Source organism: Artemia franciscana, chromosome 14 (assembly GCF_032884065.1).
Source record: "Artemia franciscana chromosome 14, ASM3288406v1, whole genome shotgun sequence".
Lineage (NCBI taxonomy): Eukaryota > Metazoa > Arthropoda > Branchiopoda > Anostraca > Artemiidae > Artemia > Artemia franciscana.
In genome coordinates, this window is record NC_088876.1 from 6,264,264 (window position 1) to 6,284,183 (window position 19,920).

At 33.0% G+C, this 19,920-nt stretch overlaps 1 protein-coding gene across 10 annotated transcripts in view; it reads left to right on the top strand.

The window, feature by feature from the left end:
- The first annotated feature begins 4,044 nt into the window (after positions 1 to 4,044).
- LOC136035236 (tropomyosin Cha f 1.0101) overlaps positions 4,045 to 19,920 on the top strand; it is a 107,950-nt gene continuing 92,074 nt past the window's right edge. For 9 of the 10 annotated variants that reach the window (XM_065716890.1, XM_065716886.1, XM_065716884.1 and 6 more), the window contains exons 1-3: positions 4,045 to 4,180; positions 10,222 to 10,379; positions 12,328 to 12,453. In XM_065716890.1, coding sequence (XP_065572962.1) covers positions 10,266 to 10,379; positions 12,328 to 12,453 — 240 coding nt within the window. In that variant the 5' untranslated portion in view covers positions 4,045 to 4,180; positions 10,222 to 10,265. Of the gene's footprint in view, positions 4,250 to 10,221; positions 10,380 to 12,327; positions 12,454 to 19,920 lie in introns of all 10 variants that reach the window. The other variant, XM_065716887.1, reaches the window with a different exon arrangement.

A 19,920-nucleotide genomic window follows, 5' to 3' on the forward strand; every position in this document is an offset into this window, starting at 1 on the left:
GAGGATTTTCCATTGGGAGAGAAGTTTCAGGGGGTGAACTCTCCAGAAGGAATTTTAAACGGGGAAAATTTGCCGAAATTATATACAAAATTTACTCATTTTTTGTAGGAGGAATTCTCCATGAGGGGTTATCGTCATGAATAATTCTCAATGGGGAAATTTTCCACGGGAGAAACTTTCCACTGGCGATGGGCCTGGGAAAAATTTTCCACATAGAGGTGATTACCGGTTTGAACTGAAAAGTGATCTGAGATTAAATAAAATTGATTTTTTTTTTCAAATGAGAGTATGTTAAGAAGAACTTTTAAGGCAAAACCGTGGGCAAGAAACTTAATTGGGAGAATTTACGGCGAGCATGGAATTGTACGGAGGGTAATTTCTTGGGGGGAGCATTTTAAAGTGGTGAACTTTCCACGGAGAACCTTTTGAAAGTGGGGAGCTTTCAATACCGAACCTTTTGTGTTTTTTTGGGGGGAGAGGGGATTTTTTAGAAAGGGTTAGACCGGTTTTCAGTATAATTTGAAACGCTCAGAAACTATATTAAAAAACAAGTTTTTTCAACCCAAAGCAAGGAGCAGCATTAAATCTTAAAGCGAACAGAAATCATTCCGTATATAAGGGGGCTGCCTCCTCCTCAATGCTCGTTCTTTACGCTAAAGTTAGACCTCTATCCAAACTTCTTATAGACGGACTTCTGAAACACAAGGACCGTTTATTTAGAATAACAAACTTTTTCAAAGGTGTTTAAAAACCTCAGCTTGAAAATAGGGGTATTGAAGAAGGGAAAGCCCCTCAAATACGAAATATTTCTGTTCAGTTTAAGCTCTAATGCTGCTCCTTACTTTCTGTTGATAAAACTTGTTTTTTTTATTTGATTTCCATAATGACCAACCCTCTTTGGGGATCGAAATATATGATAAATATATGAAGGGCCTTACCTCCTTCTTTGAGGATCAAAAGATATGGCAAATATATGAATGGCCTTACCTCCTTCTGTGATGATCAAAATATATGATAAATATGTGAAGCCCCTTCTTTGAGAATCAAAATATATGGTAAATATATGAAGGGCCTTACCTCATTCTTTGAGGATCAAAATATATGGTAAATACATGAAGGGCCTTCCCTCCTTCTATGAGGATCAAAATATATAAAGAGCCTTGTCTCCATTTTTAAGGATCAAAATATATGGTAAATATACGAAGGGCCTTACCTCATTCTTTGAGGATCAAAATATATGGTAAATATACGAAGGACCTTACTTCCTTCTTTAAGGGTTAAAATATATGGTAAATGTATGAAGGGCCTTACCTCCATCTGTAAGGATTAAAATATATAGTAAATATATGAAGGGCAAAGTGGTAATACATTCAAACAAAAATGGCTCTTTAGTACCATTTTTTTTACCCTTATCCTGAAGGCTTCCCTATCCTCACAGAAGGAGGTAAGGCCCTTCATATATTTGGTATATATTTTGATCGTTAAAAGAGGAGGTAAGGCCCTGCAGGCAATCCTGCAGGATTGCCCTTGAAAAAAAATGTGCTTCAAAAAGGATATTTCGTCAAGAAAAAATTGTCTATGCTGCCTTCAAGAGTTGTCAAGTCTGCGTTTTGGGTATCGCGATTTGCGAACCTTAATAATGATCTTTTGATCATTTAAAAAAAAAGATCTTTTGACATTGGGGGGAGTTGGAGGAGGAAACCGGAAATCTTGGAAAACGGTTATAAATGTCGTAGATACGACATTGACGTAACCGGACTGGATCCGCTCTCTTTGGTGGAGTTAGGTGGTGGGGTTCTGTGCTTTGGCGAGTTTGGTGCTTCTGGACGTGCTAGGACGATGAAAATTGGTAGGCCTGTCAGGGAGCTTCCCAAATTGACTTGATAAAATGCTTTTCCTCGATTCGACCATCTGGCGGGCCGAAGGGAGAGGAAAAATTAGAAAAATTGTGGATTGAACTCAATTTATGACAATTTACTGAGGTCAAATAAAGTAAATATCACCTCACCTAAGAGCTATGACCTCTGTCCACGTAATATGTCAGATAATTCTAATGAACCGGAACCAAAAAGGTCAAAGAGATTTGCCTCGGCTGTTGCATTGAAAAAAATAAGAGCAATAAACTATATGTAATTAGTTTATTAGGTATAAATTTTGTTTATTTTTATTCATGTCTTTTGGTTTTACTGCTGATGATGAACACTGTATATGTGTTCGAAATATCCAGTTAAATAATTTTATATCTATTCACTGTCAATAAAAAGGTATCATTCCTATTTTGAACTGTTTTACTTTCGAAAAATTGTGGTATTTTTAACTTACGATTGGGTGATCGGATCTTAATGAATTTTAATATTTAGAAGGATCTCGTGACTCGGAGCTCTTATTTCGATATCCTATAAATGTATTTTATCATTTTTATTGCTTTGATCTAGTTATCCTACTTATTCTGCATTAAAACCTCCAATCCTTCTCAGTCCTTCACCTTCTCAACATAGTGCTGTGGTGTCGATGCAAGGTAAATGAGGTATTAATTTTGTACCAAACATATTGTATTACATATTAATTAACATTATTTTTTTTAATATAATTCAGTACATTATAGTTTTTCTAAATTACAGTTTAGTAAATTATTCCATTTGAAATTAATAAACTACTTAATAACCTTTAAAGTATAATATAATTTACTTAGACTGATATAAACTAACATATTAATTAGTTTATTTAGAATGCAGTTTTAACACTAAGTTTAAAATGGATAGTTCAAAAAGTAAGTTGAACTACATGTTATTCTTTCGTGGCCTTTGTCAGAGCGAACTTCGTCGAAGTGGCCTTTGTCAGAGGAGCCTTTATTGTCAAAGTGGCCTTTTTCAGAATGGCCTATATCTTCAAAGTGACTTTTGTCAGAGCGGTCTTTATCGTCAAAGTGTCCTTTACGCCTAATTTCGTCTAATTATGTCTATTAAAGCTTGTGATAGTCTTTTTGAAATGAAAGTATTATCCCATCCTACCCTTAAATAAAACACGAGGCCCAAAATCAAAGCGCTTTCAGTACATATTTCATAAAAGGTGGTAATGTCAGCCTTGCTGGAATCTGCATAAATGTGCGAATGACAGCGTCTTTTGAGGGTTTTAACAGGGGCAAGAACTCCCTTACTTCTTTGAATATATGTTCATTGCAGGTTTGGCTTAATTCTTCACATTAGTTTCTCCATCTTATAAATTACATTTAAATTTTAATTAAATTTTATTTAAATTCAATTTTCTTCATTCATTATAACTTCTGCTTCTTTTAGGTCTGAAATTTCAGATAAGCTAGTTTCTACTCATTTTGGGCTTTAAATTCTGCTCTTTAATTTCCTGAGAAAATATATTTTTTTTTTTACTTGATATTTAAAAATACGCATTTTCGACTATTTTCCTCTTGGCCATTTTTTTCCCTGAATTTCAAATTTAATATTATGTAATATTATATGTATATATATATATATATATATATATATATATATATATATATATATATATATATATATATATATATATATATATATATATATATATATATATACATATATATATATAGTTAAAATAACAAACTGTTAGCGAAGAGTGGAATAGTAACCGAACAGCACAATAGTAACCGAAACTCTAAAAAACATCAATTTTAGTTGAGAAATGACGATATCTTCTAGTAGAAGTTAAAAATTTCATTTTATTGAGCCCTCCCTGCTAAATTCTGTTTCTTAGAATTTCTGTTTTTATTGACAAGGTTCGCTCTTTACTTACCATTCATTACTTAGCTTTCAATAATTTTACCATACCATCTTATGATATGTATCATAATATATGATACATATGATACATAATGCTCTTATAGAGCAAACCACTGTTTGCTCTTTACTTACCATCTATTATTTACTTACCAAATGACATTTGGAAAATGTCAAGATCAAACAACTGCTTTTGAATGGCACATTGATGTGTGACTAATGTCGTCACGGACTGCTACCTACTACTCGAGTCCTATATTCCCGTAATACAAAACGAAGATTCTGTTTCCTCCGCAGGTCATTGCCAAAATTCGCTCCTGGAATATCCAGGCAAAGTGCCTCCGGCAAATTTTTGATTTGAGTTAGTCGACTCCCGTATACTTTGTGGTAAAGTCGCCTCTGTACTTCAGGTAAAATTGGATTTTTGATGTTACAACTGCCTTAGTGTCTTCAAACATCATAGTACTTTATGACATTCGGTATTAAACGACCGTTTCTACATTCTAAATAGTGCATGAGAAATTTTACGTATTCATTCTTAAAGTCATTTTCATTGAGGGTGTAGTTCTGAATATAGGGTATTTATAGAAATACAATATACATTTCAATAATTTGGGATGGGTTTTATGTCCATTCAAAAGCAAGAGAATTTTATTTAGGGAGGAGGGGGGTTCGGAGGGTTACAAAGCACGAGAACTGTACCTTTTTCCGAGTCAACAAATCAGTAAAACTGTATAAAACGAGTCAAACCACTTTAAGGACAAAGGAGAAGATCAAGCTTTATACACTCTTTACTGGGGAAAGTTAGAGATGTGGTGCTTGGAAGTCAGCTCTTTCTAAGCAAAAATATCTCATGGGGAAATCAAAAAACATGGTTGCAACTATGAAAATTAACTTGGTAGATTTATGAGCCAAATTTTTCGATAGCTATTATGTTTAGTAATATGCAACTTAAACAACAGACATTTTTGCGCTTTTTAAGTGGCTTAATATAGCAACCGAAGACTGGCAAATGTTTCAAAGTAAAGTTTGTTTTAAAAAAATTATATATTTTCTGTATTTTCACCTAAGAAACGATGATTTTGGTGATTTTACGCTTCCATGGTTGTGCTATCTCATACCAGGTGTTTGGCAACACTGGTTCACGCTACAAATTCCTCATGCTAGGTACGGCTTGTCCTTGCGATTTAGAAAATTATAAATTACTTTATGAAATAGCGCTAATTATCTCTGAAAAGACTTTTCACAGGAAGGTAGAAAAAGAGGGGGGGGGATATTATTAAATACTTGTATGTTATTCTTTCTATTTTTTTTTTCTTTTTTGATAAAAGAAATACCCAATCATTCAAAGAATGATTAGAATCTTTGATTTTAAATTTGGCATATCTTGAGAGAGAAATGTGGAGGAGCTCCTCTCTCCTAGAGGAAAGAAAAACAATATCGAATATCGATGTTCATAATTTTCAATTATTCAGCTGTGCCAGAATTAACTTCAAGTGGCTGTAATTCCCAAAAATGTAGGTGGGGGGATATTTTCCCAAGATCTAAGAGAGGCAATTTTCGACTAAAAAAAAAAAAAAAAAAAAAAAAAAAAAAAAAAAAAAAAAAAAAAAACAAACAAACAGATAAGAGGTATTCTTTAATACCTTAAAAAAGCATTTTTCAGGATCTAGTGGAGTTGGACGAATTCGCACTCTCTCATTAGGTATCACTGCTCACTTCAGAATCAGGACACAATGTTTGCTAAAAACCAATCCTATAAAAAACCTTACATTATAAGGAAATACGTTTAGCCCAAAAGAACTTTAGTTTCATTCCTATGGAATCTGATGATGGAGAAATTCATGACTGTACCAACCGTCTTTTCTATACTTGAACTATTGTTTTAACGTCTGTGCTACGTGACTGTTGAAATATTACTCCAAGATGTTTACTTAATATTCCGTTAAACATAAATTACGTCCCCTCTATTTTTTTTTTTTTTATCGTTTCAAGCTAGACATAAAAGAATCGCTGAAATGGGAGCTATTTAATAAACCTTCTTTCACCGTAAAGATATTACACTTTAAATGAAACTAATTTTAGGATAAGAATTAACTGCTTTAGGCTAGAAGCCAAAAGTATGTAAATAAGCGAAGTAAAAAAAAAATGTAATAGAATTTTGTGATATAATGTAATAGAATTTTATAGTTATAAATGAAAACATTAAGGTTTCATATGGCTTATACTAGTAAAACCAAAAAGCATAAACCGATGAAACATATGAGGATGAAGAAAAAATGGAGAAAATCGCTGCAAAGGGAAAATCATAGCCAGTTATAACTTTAAAAGGTTTTGGTTTTTCCTTTTAGGGTGTGTCTTTTTTATTTTGTTCGGTAGACTTTTATCTACATCTTTACTTATTTTTAATTGCACTCTTATTACGGTTGGACGGAATCTTGAATCAAATATTGGGGTTTCCTCCTTTCTTAGGGTGACTGTGATTTATCTTCCCCTTTTTTTTCTTTTCCAGTTTTCTTTTCTTCACTGGCCCCACTTCTTTTTATTCATTCCCCTACTTTTTCTCGTTTTGTCGTGCTTCGTCAGTTTGGAATCGGGAATTGTCTACAAAAAAAGTCTTAATACGAAACCAAAAAGTGGCATTTGAAATGCCACTTGAAGGCATTTGAAGCATCACAAATGATTTGAAAAAGCTTCTAAGACCATGCCATCTTTCTCAAATAAATGAAATCAAAACTAAAATATTAAAATAATAGTAGTAGTTAAATAATAACAACAATCTTAAGATAGTAACATTTTATTACTATATTGAAAAAACTATTTTCTAAAAAAAAAACCTGGACCATTTCTCAATGGTAATCGGATATCCAAAATACATAAAGTTAGCATTGAAGAAAAAAAAGAACATAATAAAAACTTCACTTTAAAGATAAAAATAAACTTTAAAAAGAATGATACGTCAATGTAGGCCTACAGTCCCTATAACTTGGAAGAGTAATAACATTTTAAAATGTGAGCACGAACAAAAATGTTCTTTTTTCATTTCGTCTTTCAATAATCTTTTTGGCAACACTGTTGAATTTCGAAAAATTAAGGCAATCAAATCTGAACCTGGTATTCTCTAATGCTTGCTGGACGTTAGTTATTTGGAAACGAGCCGAAGAGAACGCCTTTTTATTTTTAGAATTTTTCCAAGATGGAACAGTAGTCCAGAGGAACTACTTGTTATTCCCTACCTCTGGAATTTGAAACGACCTTTTTCACAGGTCTAATCAATTAAAGGAAATAGTTAAGGTTTCCGGCATAATTTTTGATGATTGCAAGAATATTTCTAGACCAAAAGCTAGCTCATTTTCGGGGAGGGGCTGAGGGGTTTGAACCCCCTGGAATGTTTTTCCGACTTATAAATGTAATAACAATTCATAAAAGTACATTTTAATACATTTTGAAAGTCTTTTGTATGTCCCCCCTCGTCACCCGAAAAAACAGGCACACCCGGAAAAATGCCCCCCCTCCCCCGAGAAAAAATCTTGGATACAGCCCTGGCTTTAAGATTATTGCTTGCGGCCTCTAATAAAGAAGACTTTTTTTTTGTTTAGACAGAAAAAAAAGTAAAGTAGTGCATTCAGGGTTGTATCTTGGAAAGATGCAACTTATATGGGTGGGAAAAGGGAAGCCAAGAGTAAAAAGATTCCACCATTTCCCTGATCCTTCTAAATTCGTCCTATCATGACAATACTGCCCGCAAGCTGACATTCGTCACAAGTAGGGGGCTGACAACTCCCAAAATACCTGGCAAATGGATTCTAGTTAAATACATTTCAGATAATCTGGTATAAACTACCCACTCCAACCCAACTTCCACTCAAGATTCTTAAGAACTTGACCAAGAATTGCGATATTCTTCATAGGATTTTCAAGGTTTTTTTTTTCCTTTTTTGAATACAGTATTGCTCTCGAAATAATGCCCATTACCCAATCTTCTGGGGGGGGGGGGGATAAAGCAGATGGGGGGGGGGGGGGGTAAACTTTAACCATAACACTATCAAACTATGGCCAAAACTGTGGCCATAACACTACCCTAAACGATAGATTGAACCTGAAGTGCGAAAAAGTGAATCCAAGATTTTTTTTTTTTTTAGGAATGAGTTAGAAAGTGAAAACCTTTGTACTACGTAGAATTTGAGTAAGGTTCTGAAAGGAGGCAACGCATATCCTACAAATGAGGTTAATCAAATTTCGCCACTATCTTTTTACCTACTTCCTTTCTTCTTTTTTTCTCACCAAACAGTTGTGGGTAGTGAACCCAGATTTTGCAATAGCATGGTATTTTTTTGTCGATCCTCCTCGCTTTCTATATCAAACTACTCCATTTTTTGGTCAAAATAAAGGCATGGGCTGAGGGGTGATCCAAGTCCCCTGTATTTTGAAACTTCTCTTTTTTGTATATTTATTTCAAAATAAATGACCCCCTGGGCGTAAGTAGCCTCTTGTTTAGGGGGGAGCCTTACTTATCCTTCAGAAACAATTTCCGGATATCCATTGGAAAACACTGTCAAACTTGTTAAACACCCAGGCTGATTCTTTACACCAAATTTATTTGATATAAAACGAGATATTAATGTGTAAAGGGTTGCTACAACGGTTAGCTCCTAAAGTGTTAAAATTTCGGAATTTTGCGTCCTAAGCAACGATTTTCGGTGCTACATTAAAAACAGATTTTGCGTGTTTTGCGGTACGATATCGATATTGGAACCGATATCTGGCTATTTTTGTTTATTTCCAGCTTTTTCAACCATCTACCTTTTGTCAACTGCTTTTTCAGCCATTTAACTTTGTTTTTTTTTTTCAGTTTTTTCACTCATATCTAGGTTGAATTTGAAGTTCTAGGGAGCAGTTGTCCCCTGCATTCCCCCTTAAGCGCATTATAAAACTTCTAAAATTCCTTGAATTAGTGTCCTCTACTTAGGCTATGTCTACAAAAAAGTAATTAACGTTAATCATATTTATTATTATTTGTGTTTCAAAACACTAGGTAATGCGAAAATAGTGTCGATTTTTTTATATGACATGCATAGCTTATAAAGAGCTAAATTGTTAGTCCCTTTTGTTTTTTATGGGCTTGTAAGATATTAAATTTGTATCTATTAGTCATTTTAGGACGAAGGTAATAACAAAAGGCCACTTACAATTAATGATAATTGACGTCTGGGACTTCCCCTAATTTTGCCATTAGCAAAATTTAGGACGGCAAAAATGGGGGCTGCTGTTTTTTATGGGTTTGTGCCCTACGAAATTCAATTGGATCGATATTATCTGTTAAAATGGAAAGCTCAATATGTAGTTTTTTGTAAATTTATTTCTTAATTTATATTTATAATTTTTATATTAATTTTTCTATATTTATTATATTTATATTTATACATAACATTTTTTATTTTCTTTTCTATATAATAGAAATATATTATTACATATATATATATATATATATATATATATATATATATATATATATATATATACATATATATATATATATATATATATATATATATATATATATATATATATATATATATATATATATATATATATATATATATATCAATTTATATTTATTAATAATCCATTTAATAAAATCTTCCAGACTTCTAACTCAATGACTTTTTGATACTCTTTGGCCTAAAACCGTCATTTGGTCGATAGCAAAGTTCCTTATGAAAGTCACGTTTCTTTTGTTTGTAAGGCTTTGTTTTCTTGACTGCAATTTATCTAACTATGTTACTATCAGTTTTGTTTGCTTTTATCCATTCATTTTTTTATATTATTTTTAAAATGTTGTCTTTACATTATGTTAAATCTTTTTATATTATTTTTTTAGATCTAGATAATTAGTTTTTATTGTCTTAATTGTATGAAAATTTCCTTAAATTTTTTAAATCACGGGGAGGGGGGCAAAGTTGTCGTTCATTTCAATTTTTTCCATGAAAATACTGAAAGAAAGGTATCTTTCCAAATCTAGTGGAGAGGGCACAAATATAGGGGGCGCATCCTCACCAACTGACAGTATTGACTATGGATCCTTAAAGAAACACAGACATAAATGTATAGGGGTAATAGGTAATACCATTTGAAAAGATTTTGAGTCCCATAAATAAATAGGCGGTTTTTCCTTATTTTTATTAGTAATTTTTTTAAGCTTTTTGTCCAGTTTGGTATGTGGCTTTATCAGAGTATATAATTATATATATTTGGTTGCATTTTGTTTTATTGAAAATTTTATTAATATTTTACTATATATTTTAGTTAAGTATTACTTTCTATATATATATATATATATATATATATATATATATATATATATATATATATATATATATATATATATATATATATATATATATATATAAAACTCTATTGTTTGTAAATCTTTTAAGTATCCCTTTTCCAGGCCTTTTCTCTTCTTCTTAAGACTAGAAAGAATTAAAAGTCAAAATGGACGCAATCAAGAAGAAGATGCAAGCAATGAAGCTCGAGAAGGATAACGCGATGGACCGTGCCGATACCTGTGAGCAACAGGCTCGCGACGCCAACCTTCGTGCCGAAAAGGTAAAGACAAAAAGTATTACAACAAATTAAATTATACTAGACCTTTTCATGCATTTTCTGAAATTCACACTCATTTTTTAAGAAGAAAAATAAAAATTAATTATTATTACAATGTGACTACTGCCCCCGAAAAAAATTACAAATTTATTTCAATAATATTCCATTTAGTTAAAATCTAATGTCAGTCAGAATTTTCTAGGTATTCCCTAGCTTAGTTTCAACAATTTCTTGTTGAAAACAACTGCCGAATTGACAAAATGTGTAAAGTTCTATTAATTTTACACAAATATATAAACACCATCTGTTATATACCTGTGTTGCCAGGAAAATACCCAAGTTGCGAGCCGGCTGCGAGTAACATGCTCGCGACGCTAACCTACGCGCCAAAAAGGTAAATACAAGAAGCATTACAGCAAAATGTATTGGAATAGACCTTTATATTTATATTTTATATTTTATGTAGACCCTATAGACCCATTATTTGAAATTCGTGCAGATTTTTAAGAAGAAAATTTACGAAACTGAAAATAGTACTAGGCTTCTACTAGGCAGTATTACTCAGTAGCATGATTACTGTTGTAGAAAATTACAAAATTTCTTTAGATAGTATTTATTTTAATTAGAATATAATATCAATCGGAATTTTAAAGTATTCCTTTGTTCAGTTTCACAACAAATTCTTATTGAAAACAGCAGCCGAATCGAGAACTTGTGTAAAGTTCTATTAATTTTACACAAGAATGTAAACACCATATATTTTGCACCTGTGCTGCGAGAAAAATATCCGTGTTGCGAGAAAGTTGCGAGCAACAGGCTAGCAACACCTAAATACTTGTGTTTATTTAACTGTGTTTTAAATGTTAAAACTGTGTTAAACTGTGATTAAAACTGCGTAAAAAATACTTGTGTTTATTAAAACTGTGTTTTAAACGTTAAAACTTGTTTAAAACTGTGTAAAAAAACACCCGTGTGTATTAAAATTTGTTTACACGTTTTGTCTTTCTGTTTATTTTTAAATAAAAAGACAGGGCATTCTATTACTTGTTAACACATAATATATAATGTAAATATATGAATAAATATAAATATATGAATATATAACTTAAATAAACTTATTTTTATAAAAAACGTCATTGAAATAAATGCCGAGATGGTTTTGAAGCTAGAGAGATTTAGTAAATAATTTAGTATACAATTTTACCTGAATTGCTGTAATTTAGTTTAATGAAAAGATGAGAGAGCAACAATAACTTATAATAAAATGGCAAAAAAATATTAAAGGGTAGATAACAAAAGGAGAAAATAAGGTAAAAATGGTAGATAATGTTATATGTTTAATTCCATATCTATTGATTCCCATCCTATACTTCCGCAAGACCTGCAGAAATTTCTAGTGTGTATGAAAAAAAAACTATTAAATAAATCGAATTATTTCAAACTTTCTTTTTTGTTTTTTTTTGCTTTTTGTCTTTTTTGTCTTTTCTTTTTTGTCTTTTTTTGCTTTAATTTTTTTTTTGTCAGCTAGGTGTAATATCTTTTTCAATGTATTAACTTTACTTGAAATATATATTATGATATGCACAAGATGCATTAGATGTTTTCCTTGGTTTTGTGTTTTGGATATTTCTAGCGTTTATCTAATTTAATAACCTGCATAAAATCTTTTTTTAAGATCAAATATTGCATTTGCCAAACAAACTTAATTTCTACCAAAAATTATCTTTAAAATTACCTATCTAAAAAATTATCTTATATAACTATTTAATGAAATAATTTGATATTATATTTCAATGTACAGTAATAATGTAAAGTAGTAATTTGAAGTAGTAAATGTAAAGTAGTAATTTAATGAAACAAGAATATGCATTTAATAAAAATAAATTATCGAATTAAAAACATGAAAAAAATTTGCTAAAATAATGGATTTTAAACATGTTTGTTTGCCTAGGCTGAAGAAGAAGTCCGAGCACTACAGAAGAAGATGCAACAACTTGAGAATGACTTGGACACGAGCACAGAACAACTTCTCGCAGCAAACTCCAAACTAGAAGAAAAAGACAAGGCTTTGCAGAATGTAAATACCTCTTTTCTAAAACCTCTTTCTTTAGATATAAGCCGTAGACTATGTCAGCGACATCTTTAGAACAGTGTTCTCGAGTTGTCCCATACCCCTGCAAAATCTTTGAAATCAAATCTTACACTTTATAGTAATTAGTGACTAGACAGCAAGGCACTATCCAGGAGGGGGAAGGGTTTTACAAGGTTTGCCCCCCTCCCCCTCCTAAAATTTTGCTCCCCCCCCCCAAAAAAAAAGATAACGCTACTCCTCAGATGTCAGCAACATCTTCGGAACAGTGTTCTTGAGTTGTCCCATACCCCTGCAAAATCTTTGAAATCAAATCTTACACTTTGTAGTAATTAGTGACTAGACAGCAAGGCACTATCCAGGAGGGGGAAGGGTTTTACAAGGTTTGGCCCCCCTCCCCTCCTAAAATTTTGTTTCTGACTTATAAAAAAGTAAAAAAATACATATAATATTTTTAATGCGTTTTTTAAAGTTTTCTTCTCAGCCATTCTCCCCCCCCCCCAAAAAAAAAATGCCACTACTCCTAAAAAAAAAATGGATTTGCCCTTGCTAGACAGATTTCTTTTTTGGTAAAAGTATGTATTTTAAAGATGCATGAATATTTTTTTTCGGGGTCATAATGAGTAATAACGAAAAGTATGCAACCAATTAGGAGAATAAAGAGATACCTCCTACATACCATAGTCAGTCTTATAATTTTTGCAAATGATGAATATTCTGCTGAATTCAAACACCCCTGTTTTTGAAATGATATATTCTACAAGACATCAGATCCGCTTGATGATTAAATTGAGCACGCCATTTCCTCACTACTACCAATAATAACAAGATTTCTGAATAAGCTTCATGGTAATTAGTGTATTTTCCAAATTTGAAATTTTTACAGGTTATGGCTTAGTTCTTCTTCCACACTATTCTGTAGAGCATTTCTCATCTTAAGCATAGCCTTAAGTTACAGACCTTATGTTATATTATGTAACCTTACGGAGCAACGTAGATTCAGCTCTATATTTAACATTACGAGAAACTCAACGCAGTGGCAGCAAAATAGATTTTCTTGATTAAAAATTGATAAATATTGAAAAAAACAATTCACCTTTTTTTACATGCCCTATTAAACCTGATCAGAGATTGAATTTTTATCTTCATCGCTCAATTTCCACCTCTGTCCATCATTTATTTTAAGTAGTTTGCTTATGATGAATGTGAGGATTTTAAACGGTGATTTTTATAGACTTATGAATTTCTGTGTCAGCATAGTGCAAGGGCGTATCCAAGATTTTGTTCGGGGGAGAGGATTGCAAAAAACTTCACAAAGCGCACTCAAAATTTATTTATATACATTGTTCTAACTTTTCTACGAGTCGGACAGAAATTTCGAGGGGGATATACCGGATATCCCCTCCCCCCAGCGGATATGACCTCTTGATCTATTGTGACAGGACTTATTTAAGTTTGAAAGATTATGCTCAATGTAACCAGTTAGCATTGAAAATTATGTACGTAGTGTGACAGTAGGTAGTGCTTATAATGAATGTGAAGATTTTAGACGGCAATCCTGATATTTTTATGGATTTTTGCATTGGCTGAGTTTCAAAGAGGACTTGATTTAGGGTGAGAAGTTATACTTAACGAGAAATAACTTAACCACTTAGCATAGTGTGACACATAGTGTGAAAGCTGCTTAAGACCCATCCGATTTTTATAACTATTTACGAGTTACAACGTCAGTATTCCTAAATTAAATTGAGCCTTATTTTCTTTTACGCTAATCCATTTTTTTTCGAAATGGGTTTTCTATTTTTTTTGGTATTTTAGCTCCTGAATAGCTGCATACGCCCTTTGTCTCCGTTGAAAGCGTTTTTGTTTTTTTTTTGCATCCAGACTGTGTCTTATTCTCAATTAATAAAAGTCAGTACTCTATATCTAGTAGGTTAATTCTCAAAAGTTTAGGGAGGGGTGGGGAAAATTATAATTTTTTCAATGATGATACCAAAAAAAGATATTTAATGAAAATACCCCAAAAATATAATTTTTCAAAATCTAGGGGTGGCAAACATCTAAGAGGAGTACATACCCTTCTTGCACCTTCCAATTGGCCCCACTATCAATATCTAAAATAAGAAATCGTTTTATTATCTCAACTCCTTCCGGAATACAAACTTCCACGTCACAAAATTGAGCTGAAATATGCTGTCTGTCTTGATTTTCTTAGATGGCGTTTCTTGCTTGAATTGTTAAGAAAGCAAGGAAGAAATACTGAAGAAATAAGCCATTACGAAGTCCAAAATAAAAGTTGTAGAAGATAGAGCAGCACTAGTTATTGGGGGGGGGGGGGGGCAATTCTTCCCCTCCTTCAATTTTGAAAACTCTTTTTTGGCATTACCGCTATAAAAAATCTAAACCCCCCCCCCCAATTTTCAGAAAAAAACAGTGTTCTTGAATTTAAAAAACACAAGAAAATCCTTGTCATTCTCTCTATATTTCGTGAATTGGTAACACTGGAAGTGAAGCCATTCTTAATAAAATGACTACACAATAAATCCCAGACTTTGAATTTTCGGTTAAAAATCTTAAGAATATAAGAAGTCTTTGTTGCTTGTATAGCGCCGTCAGTGACCTCCCCTGCTACTTTTAAAGACAAAGTTTGATTTAGTGCCCTATTAAAGTTTGATAATGTTACCAAGTGCAGCCACAAAAGTGCAGCCTGTGCAGCCAAAGTGCAACTTGTGTTACCAAGTGTAGTCATAAAAGTAAAATATGTCAATGGCACATTTCGGGCGAATTTGTGCCAGAAGTTTTGAATTTCAAGTAATCTCTCTAAAAAGCTCACTGATTTGAAGAATTTAAAATGATACCAACGCAAAACAGCAACCAGACGTCACCAATTCACCAAACCCGGTAGCACTGCTGTGGTGTAGTGTCAATGACTGTTTGCACTGGCAGTGCCCCCTTCTGGGCAGCAATCTCCCCAAAATATCCAAGATATTGTCCTGATTTTAACTGTTTGAAATTTTTAAAAGTTAAATTATTGATTCCTTAGTCTAAAAATGAGTTTAAATGTAAGTTTGTCGTGAGAAATCAAATTCTAGCCATCCAATTGTCAATTTAAGAATCAGATTTTTTCAAGTTAAAATGTCTCAATATTTGTAATTGGTGTTTGCAAATGAGCATAAAATTCGATAAACCTATGTTCTTCTTTGGAAATCCATAGCTTTATATTTAAATTTATATTATTCATGTCGTTAGAAGAGATGCTAATATTCTTATTTTTTGAAGCCCTCAAAAATATTCAAATTTTTCTAAAAATGAAACAAAATCACAAAAACCTTAACAAGATTAGGGATGAAGGACTCCACCCTTCGAACGAATTTAAAGCTGGATTGTCAAGTTAAAATGGCTGCTTCGTATGAATTATCGATATTTTGAGTTTCACGACAAAGCACATAAAATAAAATTAAACTGGATCTTTATCTAAAATTCGAAATAAAATCAATTCTATTATGACTCCATTTTTTGGATCTCCAAACCTTTTATATTTTCTTAAGATTGCCGCCTAATATTTACGCAAAGTGAAGGTCTTAGGGCCTGTGTCCTTCCAACAAAATGTCGGTTTTTTAAGAGCTGTTTCATATGTTCTGTATTATTCCTATAATCCACCTCCAAGGTCGTATCCAAGAGGGCTAGGGGAGTTTGACCCTCCCCTCTGAAACATGTGTCCGACTCGTATAAACGAAAGAAAAATAAATAAAAAAAAATCTTGATGCGTTTTTTAAAGTTTTTTTTTTACCCCAAATGTAGTGCTTACATTTGCTCTGATCCTTAAATTGCAACTATGTGTAGCCAAAATAATTTCCAGCTTTCTCTACGGCTGTTTTTGTATAAGTGTACTGGAACATTTCTCTTTTAGTTTGACGTACATAAAGTTGCAGGTAAAAGTATTTTTAAAAAAACATCCATTTGTTTACAGTAGCTTTGTTCTCTGAAATGATACTCTTTGCCAGTTTTTGAAACACGAACCTACCACCGATCCAAAAATAAATCAGTGTATTTATATTCGTGTTGGTTGTAAGAATTGTGGATTTGAAATACTTGGCTAAAATAGGAAAACTAATCTATAATATTTGAATATCTTCATATTTGATAGTTGAAAATATTTCAGCTCAACATATATGAACATGTTTCATATTTCATCGGCAGTATTGAAGCAGATAATAAAGCCTGATTGGAAAACCTAAGAATTTTGCAATAAAATTTTGAGCTAAAAGTTTAGGTTAAACATATATACATTGATAGCACTCAAAGCTCTTATTATAATACGCTCTCATAGTTTCATTAGAAACCCTATGATTGGGTTTTATGTTTTTATGGTATACAAGCGCTGATTAAACCGGGTGTGGCACCTTAAGGAGATTTAATACCTTAAATATAATTTTACGAGTATCAGTTTCGGTTGGCCGTCTCAAAGACAAAGGGTTCATTACATATTTTCATAGCACCGCAGGGAGCTCCCAAAGCAATTCTAGTAAAAATTGATTTCGTCAGCAGTTCAAAAAACTAACGAGAGGATAGTTTAAAATAAATAAATGTATAATCTTTTACTTACTGTTCAGCAAAGAGATATCTGTTCAATGTACATATAGTGAAAATAATAGGCATCCTGTGTCGGCAAGGTTTTCAATCAAAGCATATAGCACAACAGGAAGCTCCCGAAGCTTTCAAACTCCTCAAGTTATACATCCCTTGAGCCTATTTTTTTGTATTTTCCAAACAGGTATACTAGAATATTTCTAGGGATTGCCCTTTCCTGATTATTAAAAAGAAAATTTGGCCTCGGTCAATCGAAAATCCCAAATTCAGACTTTTTAACGATGTAAGTTTCATTAGTTTACTTACTTTACTTTCGGCGGGAACCAGACGATAATCCATTCTGCCTGGTACCAATGGACGATGGGATGACTGACGTAGTCCAAAACGATCTGTCAGCAGCAGCCTCTTCTGCAATCTTCAACCAGTCCTTATCCCAAAGACGTCCATCTCTGCGCAATCCACCCAAAGGATCTAGGCCATTTTTGAATGAATGCCATATATTCTTTCTTTGGCCACCTGATCTCCGTTTCCAAGTTGGAAGCAGATTACAGGTGAGGAGATCGCGGGATATGGTTCCAGCTGTTCGTCGTAGTGTGTGTCCCAGGAATTTCAGTCATCGTTGTTTTATGATTACTGAGAGGGGGGGCCTTCTGGGCACAATGCCTTCAAACCTCAGCGTTTTAGATATGAGACCATCGGCTGACATCTTAGATACGATATATATATATATATATATATATATATATATATATATATATATATATATATATATATATATATATATATATATATATATATATATATATCTTTGGCAAGAAACAGGAGAAGTTAAATGGGTTTTCCAATATTTCCAGGAAAGTTGTTGTCGGCTTTCTGTCGTTTATTCGGGTCTCTTATCCAAGCTCTAAATATTATGACAAGATTTCCCAACCAATTATAAACAGTTTGGCAACACAAATTAAAAAGTATACACCGGACGAGATGGAAGGATTCTTTGATTTATCAAACCCCTTAGAATTCTTTTGAACCGAGCCAAATATGCTGAGTACTGCTTGATCATTTGTTTTGTCAGTTGTCTTGGGCAACTGAAACCCATCAGGGCAAACAGATGCCCATCAGGGCTATTTGGGCAAGCAGAGCAAAACGCCCATTATTCACACATGCTAATTCGGTTGTGAGAGTTAGAAAGGCGTCAAGCTGTGCAAAAAAAAATTTCGCAGGAGGGAAAAGCGAAAATCTTTTTTGTTTCTGCTAATTTACTCTGTTTTGTTTTTTTTACTGTAAATAGCTGTTAGCAGTTATTTGTTGGAAACCCACTAGGAACACAAATTAGAGCCTTGAGAATCTCAAAGCGATCCTAGCATCAGATTAAGTATCGAACATTTGCCGTTGTTTGGCGTTGCTGCTGACATTATTTATGTTGTTGAAAAATGAGAATTGCGCGTGCTATTCGTATTGCAGTAACATAAACATAGAAACAAAAATATTCCACTTCTCATATTGTGAAAATTAGATTTCTTCAGGGGCTTACAGATTTCGATTTTGCTATTTCTCATTAGATGTTTTTCATAATTTGCAGTCGACGGTCATTTTAAGACGAAATAATGAAAAAATTTTTAAGTCTGATATAAGAATTGAAAATCATAATAAGAGAATTTTCAAACTTATAGAACGACTGAAAAATATGTAAAACACTTCTGCCAGATTTCGCGATATAACGATGGCCAGTCTGAATGGCTTAGTGACAATGGGGCTTGTCGCCCGCGGTAGATACAATCAGTATGCCTAAAAATAACACATGACTACTAGCACTACTTTGAACCTGCTTCAGAGATTTGCGTCTAAATAGTTCTCTGAGAATAAAATCAGCTCTTTGTCGAGCATTCAAAGAGGCTACCTGGTTTGAATACCCCACTCTACCCGGTTACCCAGTTTGTATACCCTACTCTCCTCACCTCGAAATGTTTTGCATTAATTGGTCTTTAAAATGCAGGTAAAAATTCCTAATTGGAGACCATTTGATAAGATTCACGGAGATAGCCCCTCTTCTAATAAATCCTGTTACGATGTACGGTAAAAGAAAATCCTGTTATATTTATCGTCTGATCTCAAAGAGCATCCTGAATTGCGTCTGTTACACGAAAGCTCGTCAGTTGGCTCTGTTAACTCGTAAGCAGCTAATAAAGACAGGGCTATATCGAGGGGAGGGGGCTACCTAGCTTGAACATCCCCATCCAGTCAACCGCAAAATGTTTCGCGTAAGTTGGTCTTAAAAACACAAGTAAAAAAAAATCCCAATTCAAAACCGTTAGATAAAATTCACGGGAATTAAACCCCCTTTTCTTCATTTTTTGTTTGACCCCTGCCAAAACAACATCCTGTTACAGTGATACATTTATCATAATATTTCAAACGGCAACTTGAATTGCCTCTGTTATACGAAACAGAGTCAGTTGACTCTGTTAACTCATAAGCGATTAATAAAAAAATGGCTACATCCAGGGGAGGGGGTCACCCGGTTTAAATAACCCCCCACGAAATGTTTTTCGTAGATTAGTCTTCAAAATGCAGGTAAAAAAATATTCCTTCTTAAAAACAAACAAAAAAACATTTCTCCAACTCGTAAATTGGTCTTGAAAATGTTGGTTAAAAAAATGATCCTAAGTTGAGACCTTTACCCACACTCCAAATGAGGGGTTTGTTTCTTCTTCAATTTTTTTGTAACCCCTCCCTTGAAGAAAATCTTGGATACAACCTTGAATAGAGGATACAGTAAATTTTTAAAATTTCTGACAACCTATTAACTTGGTGGACGGTGATGAAAAGTTGAGAGCCATGGCTAATTGGAAAAAAGCCAAGACAGAT